At 37.5% G+C, this 19,309-nt stretch overlaps 1 protein-coding gene across 3 annotated transcripts in view; it reads left to right on the top strand.

Moving 5' to 3' along the window:
• Positions 1–19,309, top strand: part of PDE1A (phosphodiesterase 1A) — a 287,285-nt gene that overhangs the window by 156,342 nt on the left and 111,634 nt on the right. For all 3 annotated transcript variants that reach the window (XM_081262263.1, XM_081262265.1, XM_081262264.1), the window contains exon 3: positions 15,887–16,069. In XM_081262263.1, the coding sequence (XP_081118389.1) occupies positions 15,887–16,069 (183 nt within the window). The remainder of the gene's footprint in view (positions 1–15,886; positions 16,070–19,309) is intronic.

Below are 19,309 nucleotides of genomic sequence, written 5' to 3'. Positions count from 1 at the left end.
CATCTCCCCATCAGTCTCATCTGAGTCAGCCCTATGTGTGAGGCTCTCTCCAGCCTCTGTCTAGACCACGAGTCAGTTTTTCACTGGCATCCTGCTATCCTACAGGTCCACCTAGGAGTGGGATAGGGCTCTCAGCTCCCTTCCTGGAAATTTATCTGGATGTGTTATTGCCCTCCTCATGGTTTTCTTGGTTTGGAGGTCAGACAGGATTCAGTGTCCCTTCCTCGATTTCTCCTGCTTCCCTTTCTGACTTCTTTTCATTAACCTAGGGAATCTCTGGATGATCACTAGGTTGGAAACTTTGCTTTGACTGATTCATAGTCTGACGTTTTCTTTGCCTGGGCCTTTCCTCTTTTAATTAGACCTAGATTTTGAAACTCAAAAGCAAGAGTAGGGCTCTTCTTATCCTTCAGGTAATGGTGTGTCGTATATAGTCATATATAACTTGAATTGGTGAATGAAATCCTGCTCAATATATAGACATAGGGGCCTAGGGTAACAGGAATATTTTAAAAAAATATTTTTTGATGTCATCTTTTCAGACATGAAGCAGAATCTGATGCAAAATGTTAACATATTTAACAGTTGCATCAAAAAAAAAAAAACAACAAACAAAAGTGGCATTATTCCTCATCTGGAATAAATACCTAGCTACTAGAATAATACCTAACTACTGCAAATATCTTAATATTTTAAAAATATGTAAAACTGGAGATTCTGCCTATTTTTATACTTTTATTCATTTATTCAATAAATATTTATGAAAGATTCTCCATATACACTGATACTTATTTTAGTATTCTCTTTAGCTACTGTTAACTCCTTGCCATTATCATCTCCACTAGTTTGGCCTCATGGGCCTAAAAAGAAAGATATTCCTTATCTTCCCTCGTGTTTCTGCCTTCGGAAGATATTCTACTGCTTTCTGGCATTCATTTTTCGCACCTGCACAGTTGAGAAATTGACTTTTGTATTTTGAAATCAAGTGTCATAAAGATAATTCCCATTTGTCAACATCAAAATAAAAGATTCTTCAATGAAGATGCCTTCACAGGGATTCTTCCACATGTCCCTTCCCATGTCTTTCACCAAAACTGTCCTCACTCACAGTAAAATAATGGACACATGCAAATAAGTAGTGCCCTATGTTCACATCATAGAAGAGAATTAAATCACATTTTCTGAGCAGAGAGATTTTATTAATTTTCAAGCTGTGAATGGAGAAAAAGGGCTGTTCTCAAATGTTAGTGTTCATCAGAATCACCTAGAAGGCTTGATAAAATAGTGTGCTGGGCTCCACTCCCAGAATTTCTGATTCAGTAGATCTTCATTAATGTCTTTGAATTTCCATTTCTAACAAGGTCCCAGGGACCACACTTGGAGAATACTCTTCTAGAAGATGTCACAATGAGGCTACAAAGGGGAGATACAGAGAGAACATTAGAACTTTGATGGTTACAAATTTAATGCGTTATCAAGAGTGTGGCTCAGTATTTCCCCAAGTAGTGTAAAAGATGATATTGGGCTGAAATGTCTTCCTTACCCTTCAGAAAATTCTATCATGAATAGGGATATTGACAAGGGCTACTATATTGGAGATTAGCTGTGCCTCACAGCAAGTTTTGGGGACAGGGGAGGCAGGTCCTATCCTTTGTTCTGCGGTACATTCACCTCTTACAGGACTGTGTGCAGTCTCCACAGTCTCTCTTATGCAATGGTGATCCACATTAAAAAAAAAAAAAAAAAAAAAAAAAAAAAAAAAACAGAGAAAACATTGATCAGATTTATCAAATTGACAGAAAAAGGAAAGAAACTTCTTTAAAAAATAAAGTTATTGAAATAAATTTGTGGATCCGCGCGGACCGCCCCGCGGCTACAGACGGCGGGGAGCCACCAAGAAGCAACCAGCAAGCAGGGAGATTGCTGCAGATTCTGTGGAATCCTGCCGCCTGAGCATTCACGGAGCCCCGGGCTGAGTTCGGGATTTCAGACGGGGAAGGAAACGGGACAGTCCTATCCCCCACAACGGAAACTCCACCAAGGAAACAAGCGGCCACCATCTTGGAGAGCTGAAGTAACCACCGCCACTCTCCGACAGATTGCAACAATAAAACAGGTGCGTGTTACTCAGCTCATCTCCCATACAGTGGGGAATTCGCATAAAATCTCTCCTAGGCTCTCCAGGTGAGGGATTATCAGAGCAAGCCTGCATAAAGATGTAGGGAAAACTAGAGACACCCGACCTTCAACTCCCCCTCGAAACGAAACCTGTATTGCCAGCGCAGGGGGAGGGGCAAGCGGAAAAAATCAAAACAATAGAGTGCAGGGGGGGGGGGTCTCAATAGCCACCCTCGGCAGGCCCAGAGTACAGTTTGAACTGCTGAGAGGCATCACTCAGGGGAAATCTGGTCTAGCAGGAGAAACCAGGACTAGCAGGAGAAACCAGGGGACTAGAGGCCAGGCCCTCGCGACTGGGCGGCTGGAGTCCACCCCCCCGCCGGCGACCGACCGCACGACTGACTGGACAGCTAGAGATTGCCCGCCCACCAGCAGCAGCCAGCCCATTGCCCCTGCGACTGGGTGGCTGGAGACCACATGCCCGCGGGTGACCTATTGTCCGCCGGCTGACCGCACGACTGGGCAGCTGGAGACCGCACGCCCACCGGCGACCAATCGCCCACCGGCTGCCAGAGCGACTGGGCGGCTGGAGACCGCCCGGCCGCTGGCGTCCGGGAGCTGAAACCAACCAGAGACAGTCCAGTCCCACCCCTCCATTCGGACACCCCAGTAAGGAGCCTGGGGCCCGCCATAGCAGAGAGGTGACGTCACTGGAGCTCCGCTGTCAGAATTCCTTCCCAGCAGAATCCACTTTAGCAAGCATAGTCTACCAACACAAAGGAGAGACAACAGAGATAGAAAAAACCAAAACAAATTTATAGAAGAGAGCAGAAACACAGCAATCAAATAGAGCTGGAAAGTAGCATGAACATCATGAAAAAACAAGGGAAAAAAGGAGTACAAACAATGCAGGAAAACTTAATTCTACAGGAGGACCTAGAAGCATCAGAAACAGGGATAGGGAAAGAACTCAAGGCATACCTAATTCAGATGGAAAGGAATATTAGAGAAGACATGAGACAGCAAATCCAAGCAATAAAAGTATATTTTGAAAATGAATTAAATAAACAAATTCAAATGGCAAAGAACGAGCTTTACCAGGAGATAGAGATCTTAAAAAAAAAATCAAACAGTAATCCTAGAAATGCAGGAAACTATAAACCAAATTAAGAACTCAAATGAGAATATTACAAATAGACTAGATCAAGTAGAAGTCAGAACATCAGATAATGAAGACAAAGTTTATCAACTTGAAAAGAATATAGTCAACAGAGAAAAGATGCTTAAATCCCACGAGCAATCTATTCAAGAAATATGGGATGTCATAAAAAAACCAAATTTGAGAGTCATCGGGATAGAAGAAGGCATAGAGAATCAAACCAAAGGAATGGACAACCTATTAAGTGAAATAATTCTAGAAAACTTCCCAGAATTGGTAAGGCCAATTTGGAAAGCAGTATGGAGATACCTGGGAAAGCTGGGAATGGATCCACCATTTGACCCAGCTATCGCCCTCCTCGGACTATTCCCTGAGGATCTTAAAAGAGCATACTATAGGGATACTGCCACATCAATGATCATAGCGGCACAATTCACAATAGCTAGACTGTGGAACCAACCTAGATGCCCTTCAATAGATGAATGGATAAAAAAAAAATGTGGCATCTATACACAATGGAGTACTACGCAGCAATAAAAAATGACAAAATCATAGAATTTGCAGGGAAATAGATGGCATTAGAGCAGATTATGCTAAGCGAAGCTAGCCAATCCTTAAAAAACAAATGCCAAATGTCTTCTTTGATATAAAGAGAGCAACTAAGAACAGAACAGGGAGGAAGAGCATGAGGAAAAGATTAACATTAAACAAAGATGAGTAGGGGGAGAGAAAGGGAGAGAGAAGGGAAAGCATATGGAAATGGTAGGAGACCTTCAATGTTACACAAAATTACATAGAAGAGGATGTGAGGGGAAAGGTGGGGGGGAACAAGGGAGAGAATTGAACAACAGCAGATGAGGTAGAGAGGGATGATGGGTGGGGAGGGGAGGGGGGATAGTAGGGGATAGGAAAGGTAGCAGAATACAACAGTCACTAATATGCCATTATGTAAAAATGTGAGTGCGTAACCGATGTGATTCTGCAATTTGTATTTGGGGTAAAAATGGGAGTTCATAACCCAATTGAGTCAAATGTATGAAAGATAAGATATCATGAGCTTTGTAATGTTTTGAACAACCAATAAAAAATATAAATAAATAAATATATAAATAAATAAATTTGTAAGTCTGCCATCTTAAACCGTTTTTGAAACAAGAAAGGGAATAAATGATAAATAAACATGCTTTGGAGTTGGCCTGGTAGAGTATATTTTAATGTGCTTCACACTCAGGAAGTACATTACTGATAACAGATATGGCATTTCAAATGTATTCTCTCTTTCATATATTAAATTTATTGTACTTCAAAGTACCCTGAAATTTTTGCCACCAGATATATTTCTCTGTGAGAATATGATTGAAATATCAGCTTTGGAAATAAATCTAAACTTCCCTCATCCAAAATTCCCTGTTGAACAAAACTCCACTATGATTTTTTTTATACATTTATTTTATTTGTTTATTTTTATGTGGTGCTGGGGATTGAACCCAGTGCCTCAAGCATGCTAGGCAAGAGGTCTACCACTGAGCCACAACCCCAGCCCCTCCACTATGATATTTAAAAATTAATTATTTACGACTCTGAATTTCCAGGCAGAGATGAGACAGAGAATAATAATTATTGGTATCATTATTGACTGAACATGAAGGTAGCCTGGATACTTTGTAGAGAAAACATGCATTTGAGGTGCAGAACACCTCAGTTACAGATACAGACTCCAAAATCACACAGACATCAGCTCAAAATCCAATATGGCTTCTCCTGTGAGCAAGTCATTTAAGTGGCTGAACCTCAAATATCTTATCAGTAAAATAGATTTAATGGTAATTAATATTTACATCTTCCTCATGGTGCTTATCAGATTAAATGAGTGAAAGTTTGCCTCCTTTCCAGCTTCATAGTACAAGCAATAAAGTTAGCTGGGGTCATTATCTGTATCTATCCTCAGATCATTCTGAAGCCTGGTTGAAGGGCTGGTATTATCGTAGGGTTTTTTTTTTTCTGTTTTTGGGTACAGAGTGGAGGATAGGGTGCAGACAGCTCAGAACACAGACACGTTAATAAAAGAAATAACAATGGATTCCCATACGAGGGAACCACTTTTGCAAAAAATCTTTCATACTGCAGACAGACAAACCTTTCAATTCCCCCAGCTATGTTGTAGAGGCTCCACAAGGAGCCTGCTTGCAGTATACAAGTTCAGTTTCAGCCTTAACCCTGGGCCAGTAGTGCTGCTTCCCTGAGCTGCACAACCCCACTCAGGATGCCCAACAATGACCCTGTTTTGGTGCATTCCTCCCAGAGGTAGATAGGGCTCCAAAACTAGCAACCTAAAACTGATGTCCTTCTCCCCTTACCAGTTAACAGGATCTTGAAATTTCCTGCCGTGTTCAAGGTGCTCCTCTACCATATTTTGTACACTGGGACCCTGGAATTCCCTATTTAAAGGTCTTTAAGCCAGGCTCCTAAGTCTACGCGAGCTTCCTTCTTAGGTCTTTGATTGAAGAGGTCCTGGGTACTACTGTTTGCATTTCAGCATCCCAAAGAGCGGTCAGAATGCAGCTACTTCGAAGACTAGGCAGATTGATGGAAAATGCACAAGGAGGCTGTGGTGGCCACCTGCTTCTGTGTGAGTGCTATAAAGTGAGGGCCTGAGAAGCAGACGGGTGCAGTAGGACAACCAAAACCAGCTGTCCTAACCCTATCATCCAAGGAGTTGAGAACTTCCAATTCAAACCCAATGTGTTAGCCTTTTATGAAACTTATTAAAAGGTAGGATAGGGTATGTAATAGCTTATTCACCTGATGACAACTTTAAAATATTAATTATGAAGTATTTGGAAGAAATATGCTCTACCCTGGGCCCATAAAATGGAACTGAATTAGCTTATTTAAATGTATCCTTTATATGAATAATATGAACGAAAAAGAAAATTTCGAAGCCAGTTTCTCCTAATCGTATCCAGCACTTGAAACTTAATAATAAGTAAAATCGTGGGCACTAATTGCCTGGAATTATTGTGTGGCTGCTTGGGTGTAACTATTTTCCAAGAGTCCACTGTGGACAGAAGTATTTTCACTGACACAGAATTGTAAGAGTCAAAATCCCATGACCTCTCCTTCCGTGGCCGCCTCCTCTTTTACTTCCCTTTCCCTGCAAGCTTTATAGTTCAAAATATAAGCCCTTTGGGAGATATGTCATCTGATTTCAAGAAAAATTTTGGAATATAAATAGCTCCTAAGGATCAGTTGATCACTGATCAGATGTGGAGCCAGTTTTCACAGTGCTTCAACACACAGCCTGCTCTAGGAACCCCTCAATTATGCTTTATTGACTCCATTGGGATTGAGAAAAATAGAGAAAGCATTTTTTTCAGAGATCAACAGTGATACATTTTATGTATATACTTTTTATCATGTCTTTCTATATCATGCACTATAAGAATTCCTAGGAAAATCTATCAATGATTCTGTTTTCATGTTTTCTTAAGCACAGTCTCCATTTCCTAGAGATAAAGAATTATGCTCACTCTGCCTTCTAACAATAGAAGGAAGAGCAATCAAACTATTGGATGTTTGAAAAGCAAAATTGATTATAACATTTTGAGGTCCCATTTTATCAACTTACTTACATAAATCCCAGAGATAAAATGAAGACAAAATAGTCTTAGATACTTCAGGGACACCATCTTATGTAAACATCCCAATATTTCAACTCATCTTAAACAATTGTACAGGAAAATTGCAGATGATAATTCTGTCTATAAAATGTCCACATTACATTCTAGTTCTCTTTCCTGCCCTGTGCAGCTTGATCAAAGGACACTTCAAAGGCCCGTGTGATGCTAAGAAATAGTAAGACAGAGTATAAGACAGGTGCCAGAGAAAGAGAGAACACAAAATAAGAGAAAGATGGAGGGGAGAAATGAGTGCCATTAAGTGTATCAATTTATTTTTTAAAACTTGTTTCAGTTTAGATGTTATCCATCTTTCAACCTTTCTTTTTTTTTAATCTCCAAACTGGAATAATGATCTTGAGTCTGCTACCACTTACTAATATGTTCATTAGGCATTTCTTAGCATACTGTATTTGATAAATGAGCATAAAAGTATTTGACAGAAATACTGGATTCCTTGACGAGCAGCACAAAAATAATGCAATTATTTTAAAATTCCTTAATGAAAAATATTGTAAAAAAAATTCTTTTCCACATAAAATGTATGGGAAGCAAATAAGCATTCAGTGGACTCTATGCTTCTAATCTTGAATTTTGATCTTCTCCTTGGCTAATGATGTGCAGCACATGAAGCCTGGGCAGCAGCAATAAGCTACAGCTCCCAGTCAGTCATATACTCACAAGAGTGAAAAACTGATACTCTGGCTAAGTTAGAATATTTGGTAGATCAAATGCATTTCCAACTTAGGATATTTTCAACTTACAATGAGTTGATGTTTACCCAACCATAAATCAATGAGCATCAACCTGCTGAGAGCCATTGCCAAATAGGAATGACACATGGCATGACACAGGTCATTTGCAGTGACATTGCATGTAAGGTGACCTTGCTCAAGGACCAGGGCGGATCCGGGTTTAGGGTGCTCCTTGGGTTTAGGGCGCTCCTTGGGTTTAGGGCAGTTCCAGGTTTAAGATGGACCCTGCTGGGAATAGGGTGTATCCTGCTGCTTCAGGCGCGCCCACTCCTTGAGTTCCCGTTGAGTTCTCGCGGGATTCAGAGAGTATTTTGGGATGTAGAGCCCAGTGGAAGCGTGGATTTCCCCAGAACGTGTGTGTAGAGTGCCGGTGTGAGTTTGGGAATAAAGAGTTGCTGTTTGAATCTACAAGGTGTGTGGTGGCTCGTGATTTTGTGCCCAGCCAGACTGCGGCATTTGGTGGCCAGTACGGGGAACGAACCCGCGACCTTGTCAACCTGTATGTATCTCCCTCTTCAATTTGTTTTTTTAAAAAAGATTATACAGTTACTATTCAAGGGGAAATTAACCTAGCAGCACTGAGAAAGATGACAACATAAATTTCTCCCTTTACTGCTTCTTGTAAATCAAATGACACAAGATTCCAGACTAAAATTTCTACCATTTCCATTCTCACGCCACTCCCCAAAGGGCAATCACCTATCATAGTTGAGGATAAATATTTCTAGATATTTTCTAGTTATTTGGTGGGAATATAACCATTGTGTGTTCTGTGCCTTGCACTATTTTGAATGTGGACAATATAACAGTGCACAAAAACAGACCAGCTCTCTGCTCCCAAGGTCTTTATAGTCTAGTCCACAGACTGTGATCACTAAATGAATAAACAAACCAGGACACATGTGGTGTGACATCAAGTAGTGAAGGTGCTGATAGCAGGACAAAGAGATGGAATTAAGGTGCTTACCATGGTGGGTTGATAGATGACCAGGGAAGCCCTCTCCACCCAAATCCAGTGAGGAAATGACTCACACCAGAATCTTGAGCAGAAAGAAAAAAGAGTGCAAAGACCCAGAAACAGAAGCAAACTTGGCAGCTTTGCCTACAGCAAGGAGGTCAGGGTTGATGGAAGAAAATGACCAACAGGGAACTTGTTACAAGATGAAATTGGAGACTTTACTTGAGATGACGTATGTAGGGCTTTAGAAGTAGACACTGACATGATCTATCTTAAACCTTTGATGTGGTAGCACACACCTGTAATTTCAGCAACTCGGGAAGCTGTGGCAAGAGAAGCTCAAGGTCAAATCCAGCCTTAACAATTTAGTAAGACTTCAAGCAACTTCAAGCAACTGTCTCAAAATAAAAATAAAAAGGGCTGGGTCTGTGGCTCAGTGGTTAGGTGCCCTTGGATTCAATCGCCAGTACCCAAAAAAGGAAAAAATAAAAATCCTTCTGACTGTGGAGGGAACATGAGACTGAACTATGGCAGAAGGAAGAGCTAGGAGGCCAGTTAGGAGACACTGCAGCAGGCCAGGCAAGAGATGCAGTTTGGTTTCACCACTGACTCTCGTTGCTGGTGGGGATGCCACATGGTACAGCCTCTTTGGAAGACAGATTTGGCAGAATTTTATAAAACTAAGCAAAGCTATTGTGTTCCTTTGTATTTATTCAAATGAAGTGAAAAATCTGCTGTGAATGTTTGTAGTTTTATTCACAGTTGCCAAAATTTGGAAGCAAGTAAGATGACCTTCAGTACTAGAAAACACTTTTTAAAATGTAATATATCCATATTACAAAAACTAGTTCTTGTGCAGCAATAAAAAGAAATGAATTATCAAGCCATAAAAAAACATGGAAAAACCTTGAATGCATATTATTAAGTTATAAACCAATTGACAAAGTTGTAGTTTTTAACCATATGATGATTCCAGGTATGAGATAAACTGAGAAAAGAAAAACTGTGTAGACAGTAAAAAGATCAGTGGTTTCCAGGGACATGGAAAAGGGGCTAGAAGGAGTAAGGAATACAGGGAACAGAGGGCATTTTTTAGGGCAGTGAAATTATCTTGTTTGATTTTATAATGGTAGATACTTCCTTATATATTTGTTGAAACCCACAGAATGTACAACACAGTGAGCCTTAATGGAAAGTACTGATTTTAATTGACAATCATATATCAATATTGGCTAATCAATTGAAACAAATGCACCACCAAAACACAATAGGCCCAAAATAGAGAAAATTGTGGAGGTGGGGGTGGACCTGAGATAGATGAGAACTCTGAATTTTCAATTCATTATTTTTTTGTGAACCCAAATCTGCTCTAAAAAAAAAATCTATGAATTTTTTTAATGAAGAAAGTGCCCAAGATTGTGGTTCTCAGAAAGAGCAGAGCACAACAGAGTTCTTTAGAGAATAACACTCATTCTGAAAGAAAAACAAAAACAAAAAAATAAATAAATAAGAAACTCCTTGTCCAGAATAAAAAGGTCACAGTTGGCTGGCTATAAAGACTTGCCCAATTTCACATACCAGAGTAGCAGAGATGGATGCATAAATGGTCAGAGATACTTAGAGGCCATTTTGCAACTGTGCTATAGAACAGAGAAGGATCTTTGAGGAGCACACTTGTGGCTACCCATTTTTTGCCAGCCAAAGAGAAAGAAAAAGACTTCTAGTACACCATGACCCACATCCTGACACACCCAGGTTTCCTTCTTGTCTGCTGTATGTGTTTTCCCAGTCCTTCCCTTCAGACTTTTGATTCAGTAAAAAATATTCAATAAAAAATATTGCTTACCCTAAGATAAGCAATAATAAATTTTAAAAATAAATTGAAAATGTACCAACAGAGAATCCATATAAAAATTCTATAAACTCAAAGTGAAAAAGAATGGGAAAACCATGAACAAAGAACCATGGCAGAAGAATAAAGGTATTTCCAAATGCTCACTGTAAATTTAAGAACAATGAAATGACCATTTCTGTACAAAAAAAAATAATAAAATTAATACCAAGAAATAAATAATGTAAGACAAGGAGGAAAAATAAAAAAAGGTGGGTATGCATAGCCCAGTAAGCAAGGGAAAAGGAAGACTCTTCAGCAGAGAAAGAAAGCCACTCTTAAAGCCACAAATTTAGGAAAGCAAAGTGCTTTACAAATGAAACACTTTAAATGTAAATGAGTATAAATTTTCAAAATAGTTCCTAATTGTCTTCTGTATTTCAATAGTGTCTGTCGTGATATTTTCTTTTTCATCATGAATTTTAGTAGTTTGAGTTTTCTTTCTCCTTCTTTTCCTTAGGGTGGCTAAGGGTTTGTCAATTTTATTCATTTTTTCATAAAACTAGCTTTTTGTTTTGTCGATTTTTTTGGATTGTTTCTTTTGTTTCAGTTTCATTGATTTCTGCCCTGATTTTAATTATTTTCTGTCTTCTACTACCTTCAGTGTTGATTTGTTCTTCTTTTTCTAGGGCTTTTTAGATGTAATGTCAGGTCGTTTATTGACTTTTTCTTCGTTTAATGAATGAGCTTAATGCAGTGAACTTTCCTCTTAGCACTGCTTCCTAGTGTCCCAGAGATTTTTGATAAGTTGTATCTGAGTCCTGATTTACCTCTAAGAATTTTTTTTTATCTTCTCCCTGGTGTCTTCTGTTATCTATGCATCATTCAACAGCTTATTATTTAGTCTCCAGGTGTTGGAGTAGCTTCTATTTTTTATTTTATTATTGATTTCTAATTTCCTTCCATTATGGACAGATATAATGTAGGGTAGTATCTCTATTTTTTTTGTATTTGCTAAGACTTGCTTTGTGACATAACATATGGTCTATTTTGAAGAAGGGTCCATGTGCTGCTGAGATGGAATATTCTATATATGTCTATTAAGTCTAAATAATTGATTGTTTTATTGAGTTCCATAATTTCTTTGTTTAGTTTTTGTTTGGAAGATCTATCCAGTAGGAAGAGAGGTAAAAAACAGGACAAGAGGAAAGACAACATTACTTTAAAAAACAAACAAAAAGGTATAGTGGGAAAATAATAGATATGGAAACTAGATGAAAGAGACCCCTGATAGATATAACCTATTTCCCTGAAGAAGAGAAACAAACAAATAGAACAGGAAAAAAATTGCAACAACAGTAATAAAATACCATTAGGACTTTGACTCATGTTGAAAAGGCATAATGAGTATAGGAAAAATGATGCCTAATATTCACTACCAATTAAGGCCTAGAAAGGTAATGAATTTAGAAAATGAAAGAGCACTTATGTATTGTGCTCAGTTAACTGTAACTCTTCCTGAGCTCAAAACATCATTCTTACAAGTCATTCTGTTTTCCCCACAGCATCCACAATGGCCTCTTAGAAACATAAATCACATCACAGCCTGTTTAAGGCAATACAGACGTTCCATTGCAAATCTGGCAAAAATTCTTCAAGGGCTTGACATTAGCTGATTTTATCTATGTTTGACCCCTGCCATGATCTCCCTTCTTCTGGCTTAATATACTCCAGTCACCTTTGGCCTCCTTTCTGTTCCTTAAGCAGCTCAGTACTGATTCTGACTGGGGCCTTTGCATTTTCTTCTCCTGGAATGTCCTTCTCTCAGACTATCTAACTTAGAATTCTTTCTCATTCCTCAGATCTTAACACCCTCCCTGACCATTTATCTGAAGTAGTGTTTCCTCTCATAATTATTTCACTCTGTTCTTTTTAATCTTTTTTTCTTTAAAATAAACATATGAAGGGGACCATTCTAAGTTTTCAATTTTTAATCAATGCATAGGTTGGCAATAATTTGTCAACCTAATCATTTAGATAATTTAGATAACGGTGTTTGAATTCATAATGACTAAAAAGGCATTGTAGTTTATTGCAAATAAGATTTTTATTGCATTTTAAAAATGGAAATAGGGCTGGATATGGTGGCTTCATGCCTATTATCCCACAGGCTCAGAGGGTTAAGGCAGGAGGATTGGAAGTTCAAAACCAGCCTCAGCAACTTAGCAAGGCCTAAGCAACTTAGCAAGACCCTGTCTCAAAATAAAAACTGTAAAAAATGTCTGAGGATATAAAACCTGGTACCAAAAAAAAAAAAAAAAAGAAAAAGAAAAAAAGTGGAAATAGGGTTGATATTCTCTCTTAAACAGATAGTAATGGAGATAAGCAATTGCTGTCTGATTTATAATTGACACTCATAGTTACTACACACTGTTCATGAGTGATGGAGAAAGAGAGATTGACTTGAGGAATTGGCTCATGTGATTATTGGGGCTTGAAATTTGCAAGATATCTCAGCAAACTGGAAATTTCAGCAGGAGTTAATGTTGCAGTATTGAATCCAAAGGCAGACTTGGAGGCAGAATTCCCTCCTATTCCAGGTACCTCTTCTATCTTAAGTCCTTCAACTATAGATGAAGTTCACCCACATTTCAAGGGTAATTAATCTGCTTTACTCAGTCCTGATTTAAATATCAATCACATCTTAAAAATATCTTCATAGCAACATCTAGATGAGAATTTGACCAAAGACTAGGTATCATAATCTATCCATGTTGACACATCAACTTAACCATCACAGAAGTGCCTATTAGTCTTCAATATTTGCTTTTTAGTTATACAATAGCATATTCTATGCTTCTCTCTTTGCACACTCACTACCTTTATTTCCATGCCCACTAGTTAATCCATACCACTTTCTTCTCCTGCAATCTCATATATACTCTTCTTCTCTAAATAAATAACCCAATGCGCTAGGACTGAGAGTTGCCAGACTTTTGAGTAACACACACTGTGAGGACTATTGTTCTCACACACTAATTTTCTCATGTTTGATGATCTGCCTTAGATAATTTATGAGTTTTAGGGCGTATATTTTTAAGGTCACTAACATCAAATTTGCTGTAGAGGAATTGGCAACAATTTCCTCATGTCTCTCATTCTACTCAGATCAGCTGACAAGAGAAGGCAGGAGCAGAATGCCTAGAGCATGGTGACATCACAGGGCTACACCACAATGGTTCCTATCCCATCTGCCCTGCTCTGAGCTTTATTTGGTCACCACATAAGAGACAATAGAAATGCAATGAATTTTAAAGTAATGAATATTTTAAGTCACACAGTAGAGTTTCTTCCTGAAATGGGCTGATGAATCTAGTTTCGAATGGGCAAAAAGGCAGAAAAAATAATTTACTTTGGATTACAATGTCGGCTTTTTAAGGGTAAATTAAAAACATTAAAACATAAGAACAGACAGAAAATTAAACATAATATAAAGTGAGTATTAATCAGTTTTAATACCAATTATATCTCTTTTATCTCCCCATGTGTACATGTAGTTTTGTAACTCCATCACTTAAGTTGTGCTTATTCTCTCATAAGGTATTTCATAAATGCATTCATGCTACTTAATACCACAAAAATAAATGTTGGCAGATGACTGTCTTTCATATGTGTATAGGGGACAGTGGCACATGGTCATTCAAAAGGACATAAAGATTTACTCTTTTGTATTATCTTCTGAACCTCTCTTTGGTCCATATTTGGCTGTGTTGGGTGGGCCTTGTCATTGTTGCCCTTTGTTTTGTCCCTGCCCTGTTGATATGGTGTGTGATGTGTCCTTGAGGCTTTGGCACATTCTGCCGTCTCTGGCTTCCTTCCCTCTATTAGCTCATAACCCTTAGCCCTCATTCTGTTGCAAAGAGATTCACCAAAGCAAATGGAACCCAAAGGTCAAAGCTAAAGTGTGCAAAAAAGAGCTCTAAGTTATTAAATTGGTACACTGACAAGAAAATAATCAGGTCAGATGACAGGCAGAGCTGGCCTGTGTTCTTCCTGGAGGCGAAGCTCTACTGCTCTGTAATGCCATTTTTGTGTTTTATGGGGAGTCCACATTCTTGCCAATTCAGATCTTTAGGAAGTTCTTGACTATTGAAGATGACAAGCCGAAATATAAGGATGATTCCTTAGTTCTTCCTTCCATGACAGTTCTCACTACCCAGGCCAGACAGCTTTATATAACTGGAGTTCATACGTGAGAGGGGTAGTGGTTTCAGCTACTGCTCACAGCCTCATGCACATAGTTCCCCATCAGATCTTTACTCAGTGTTGGCTCTTAACTGGAGATGCTTCTTCTACCTTGACTGGCTCAATCTCCTAAAATGAGCTTTGAAACTACAGTCAGTCCTCTGTTACTGTGAGTTCCACGTCTGAGGATTTTACCAACCATGCATCCAAAATACTCGGGGGAAAAAAAAATTGTGTCTGTACTGAACTTGTATAGTCTTTTTTTTTTTTTTTTTTTTTGCTTGTCATCACTCCCTAAGCAATACATGAAAATATAACTATTTAAATGGCATTTACATTGTATTTGGTATTGTAAGTAACAGAGATGATTCAAAGTATCTAGGAGGCTATACTTAGGTTATTTGAAAATACTTTGCCATTTTATATAAGGGACTTAAGGATAAGCAGATCAGGGTATATTGAGAGAGAAGTGGTATCCTCGAACCAGTTCTCCAAGAATACTGAGGGATAACCATAATCCATTGATTTTCTTTAGTTAACATTTTTTGAACTTTTAAAAAATCTGTGGTGTTGATATCAGAAATAACATTTTAGAATACCTGAGTTTAACATTTTCCTAAAAATTTGAAGAACTTACTGATGAGATGGCATCTATACCTGTGAATGAATTTTGGAAACATCAAAGCCTTATTTAAATAGCACATACTCTCTATACTATGTATATAAGATTGTTAATTATAAGACAACTTTTATGGTTTTGACCCCCCTCTTTTCTTTCCACCCAGTTGCTTCTTTTAATAGCAGACATCTGTTTATGAATTCTCTTCCCTATCTTTTCTTAGTTTTATTCATTATTGGAATGATATATTAACAGTCTAAGCCTCTTAATGGGTATCATTATACATCAATGTAAGGAGAGCTGCAATTGCTCACATGGATTAGTTCTTACCTTTAGAAGGTGATGAATTTGAGAAATTAAGAGCTTCCCCAATGTTAACCCACATTTTTTCTTTTTTTAAATAGTACATAATAAGTACTAATGATAATAATTTGCTATTACTAAGTCTCATTTCAATGCTTGTTTTCTTATTATTAGCTTTCCTTCATTTTTTTCTAACATTTACTGTGCATACATTTTTGCAGAAGGCTACTGGATACAGAAGATGAGCTCAGTGACATTCAGTCAGACTCAGTCCCATCGGAAGTTCGGGATTGGTTGGCTTCTACTTTTACAAGGAAAATGGGGATGATGAAAAAGAAACATGAGGAAAAACCAAGATTTCGAAGCATTGTGCATGCTGTTCAGGCTGGAATTTTTGTGGAAAGGTAAGCAAAACTATTGGTATCTCAAGAAAATAAAATCTAAAAGGCAGTGAATATGTTCACTGTATCAAAGTTATGAGAGACCTATATTGTATTCATTGAGGAAAACAGTAACCATGACTTGAATGAACAGGTTAGGAATTTTGTGATGAATTTGCCTGTAACTAAATATTTTTGCCTTGGATGTATTATTCTTATTTATACTAAATTGACATGAAGACTGAAAGCAAAGCCCTTTAAATGACCATTCTGAAATGATTTTTTGTGCTTAACTGTTAAAAACTAGTCTAACATATAGCACATTATACAATTGATTTTGTCTGAATAAAATGTAATAGCTCATTTTAAAAATTCTGTATTGGGTAACAACCTACTTACCTAAGTCAAGCAGGTCTTTTTCTGCCATAAAAAGAAAAGAACTTCCTCTTCCCATCTTTCCATCATGAGAAGAAAGTTCTCTCGTTTTCACTTTTGAGAAGTTTTTCAACACTCCTGTCACTGAAACAAGGTATTCAATGGCCCTTACACCATGGAGTCAAATCACCAAAGTTTTCATGTGAAACACAACATCATGTGACCCAGTTTTACATGCTTTTAACTTTTAAGAGCAAGATTTATTTTTCTAGGAAACAAGATGTTTCAGAAATAAAACTACAAATAGACCCAAAATAAAAATGTCCAACAAAATTGAAAAGTAGTTATCAAAAATCCCTTAGACTAACACATAAATAAATTATACATACAAAAAGATAATTTAATAGTTGAGAAACTAGTGAAGTTGAAGAACAAAGATTTTTTTGTCAATGTACTTTAAGGGAGAACAAAACATTTTTCTTTTGTTCCTTCTAGATCTCACCTCCAATAAACATTCTAAACTTTAACTTTTCTGTGTTAAAGGAACAATGGGAATGACATTTGAATTTTAAAAATGTAAATAAGGGTACATATAAGGAGAACACAGTGCAACTTAACCATGTATCATAACAACAGCTATGAAGCTTCTAATATCTCAGAATGTGAATATCACTCAAAATAGTATCCACTGAGTGATTATTCATTATTTTGCAAATTTTTTAACCATACATAATTAGCTCAGGTAAAGGATCCCTAAAAATATTCTGAATAGTTTGGTGATATAACAACACCCTCTTCGGTGCATAAACTTATTTTAGTTCTTCCAGGTTAGACCAGAAGTATGAGGAAAATAGGCAGGGATGAGGAAAAAGAATGTCTATAACCATATTCCTGTTTTTTTTCAAAACAACTTATGCATACATGTGAAGATTATTGATTTCCCAGAGCACCGAATTTAAAAAATCTAAATAGAATTTCAGGAAGTTAATAAGAGTGTCACAGATAAAAGAATATGTTTAATTTACTAAAGAAATATATTTTGTCTTCTTTGCTTAAGAAAAAATTGCAGAAGTTGGCAAACTGTAAATAAATGCCAACTGTGGATGAAAACCAACTGAATTTGCATTTCTATTCAAGACAAGATTAAGAAAAATTCAGTAAAATATATTGACATGCTAAATTTCCATTGTGTGTACTACTTAAAACAAATTTTATTTTATAGCATATAGAAATATCTAAATGTATATATAAGCTCACTAAATCAATAAGCAGCTTGGAAACTAATGAGGAGAGCATTTAGAAATGATATCTTTTAATCACTGCTGAATCCCCATTAGTAACATGTTTATCTTGAATTTTCAAAAATATTTCTCTTTAATCCTAAAAAAATTAGCCTCCTTCTTGAAGTTTTGTTGCTTTCTCCTCTAAGGCTTCCCTGCCAAGATTTAATACCTCAGCAAGTCCTGGTAATTAGTAAGCTAAATATGTCCTGATTTCACTACTCACTTCCTCATCTCTACTCCGGCATCTCCAATCCACGCCTCTATAACCTACCATCAGAAACAGGAAGTAGCTTTCTAACTGGGCTTCCCTCTTCCTCTCTTGGGCTCTCCAAACAACTCATCTCACAGTGATGTTATAAAATAAAAATTATCTCTGTCACTCTTAAGGTAGAAATCTTTGGATGATTTCCTATTTCACTTGGTAATCGGGCCTCACTTAACCAGATACCTCTTTCTTTCTAGCCTCATCTATTGCTGCCCTCATCCTTGTCCGAACATCTCTACCAGCTTTGATTTCAATTCCAAGCACATTCCTAAACTCTTTCCTTCCTTGGAACCATTGTCAATCCTGCTAAAAATGTTCCTCCCTGCTATCCTATGGGGCCCATTCTGTCTTTCCAGATTATTCTCTGATCCCTCTGAATTCTGGTCCTCCAGTACTACTCCAACCAGGAATTCACCTCATGGCACCTATTACTGTTTCTAATCATATATTGCTTCTTATTTTTTTGTCTTTCTTCATCACTTATATAAAACTCACAAAAGCAGCATGAATGTTTCCCTTATTTTCCACTAAATAGTCCACTGTTTAACACAGTGTTTGGCATAAGATAGGGTGGTTTTTTTTTTTAAGGTTTTGAATTATATTTTATAATTATAGTAAAAACTTCCAAAATCAATGCATCATATTTTCATTTGGACTTCACCACCTGCAGGATCCCAGGAAATTCATTATTCTTTTTCAGAAACTTGTGATCCCAGGAAATTCATTATCCTTTTTCAGAAACTTGTGATATATCACCTATCTACCAAAGCACAAGGAAACCAGATTAAGGTTCTTCCCACACTCATTCTGATTCCAGGAGAAATCATCTTAATTTCCATCTGATTTTCTTTTTCTCATTTTCTATCATAGAATTCTATTCCTGATTATAGAATTAGAAATGTATGATAAAGAGGAAGTTTGTCTCTTTAGAAGGACAATCTTTCTTTACATTCCATGTGGTAATAAAGTACATCGATAAGTCTTTTTTATAGTTCATGTGGTGATGAAGTATATTGATACTCATTTCTCAACCTCCTCCCAGTCTGAGAAACTCACTGGCACCAGAGTTCCCAATGAGCCAGGGAGCTCTGAGTAATGTAAAGGTTGGAACCAGACGGACTGGCAGCAGATTGATGAGAACAGCTATAGTAATAGTAATACAGGCTTTCTTGTGTGGAGTCTTTATTAGATTATGAAAGTCATTTATACCCTTTACCCCACACAAAAATCCTTTTGCAAATAAATGACATTAAATAGCATTCCAAAAGTCTTACCACCAGTCAGCAGCTAACTCCTGATTCAAAGCACATGTTCTCTTTGCGGGGATACTCCTTTCCCTGA

This window comes from Spermophilus citellus, assembly GCF_964194105.1.
Source record: "Spermophilus citellus genome assembly, chromosome: 11".
In the NCBI taxonomy this organism is placed as follows: Eukaryota; Metazoa; Chordata; class Mammalia; order Rodentia; family Sciuridae; genus Spermophilus; species Spermophilus citellus.
This window is presented reverse-complemented; position numbering and strand designations above follow the sequence as displayed.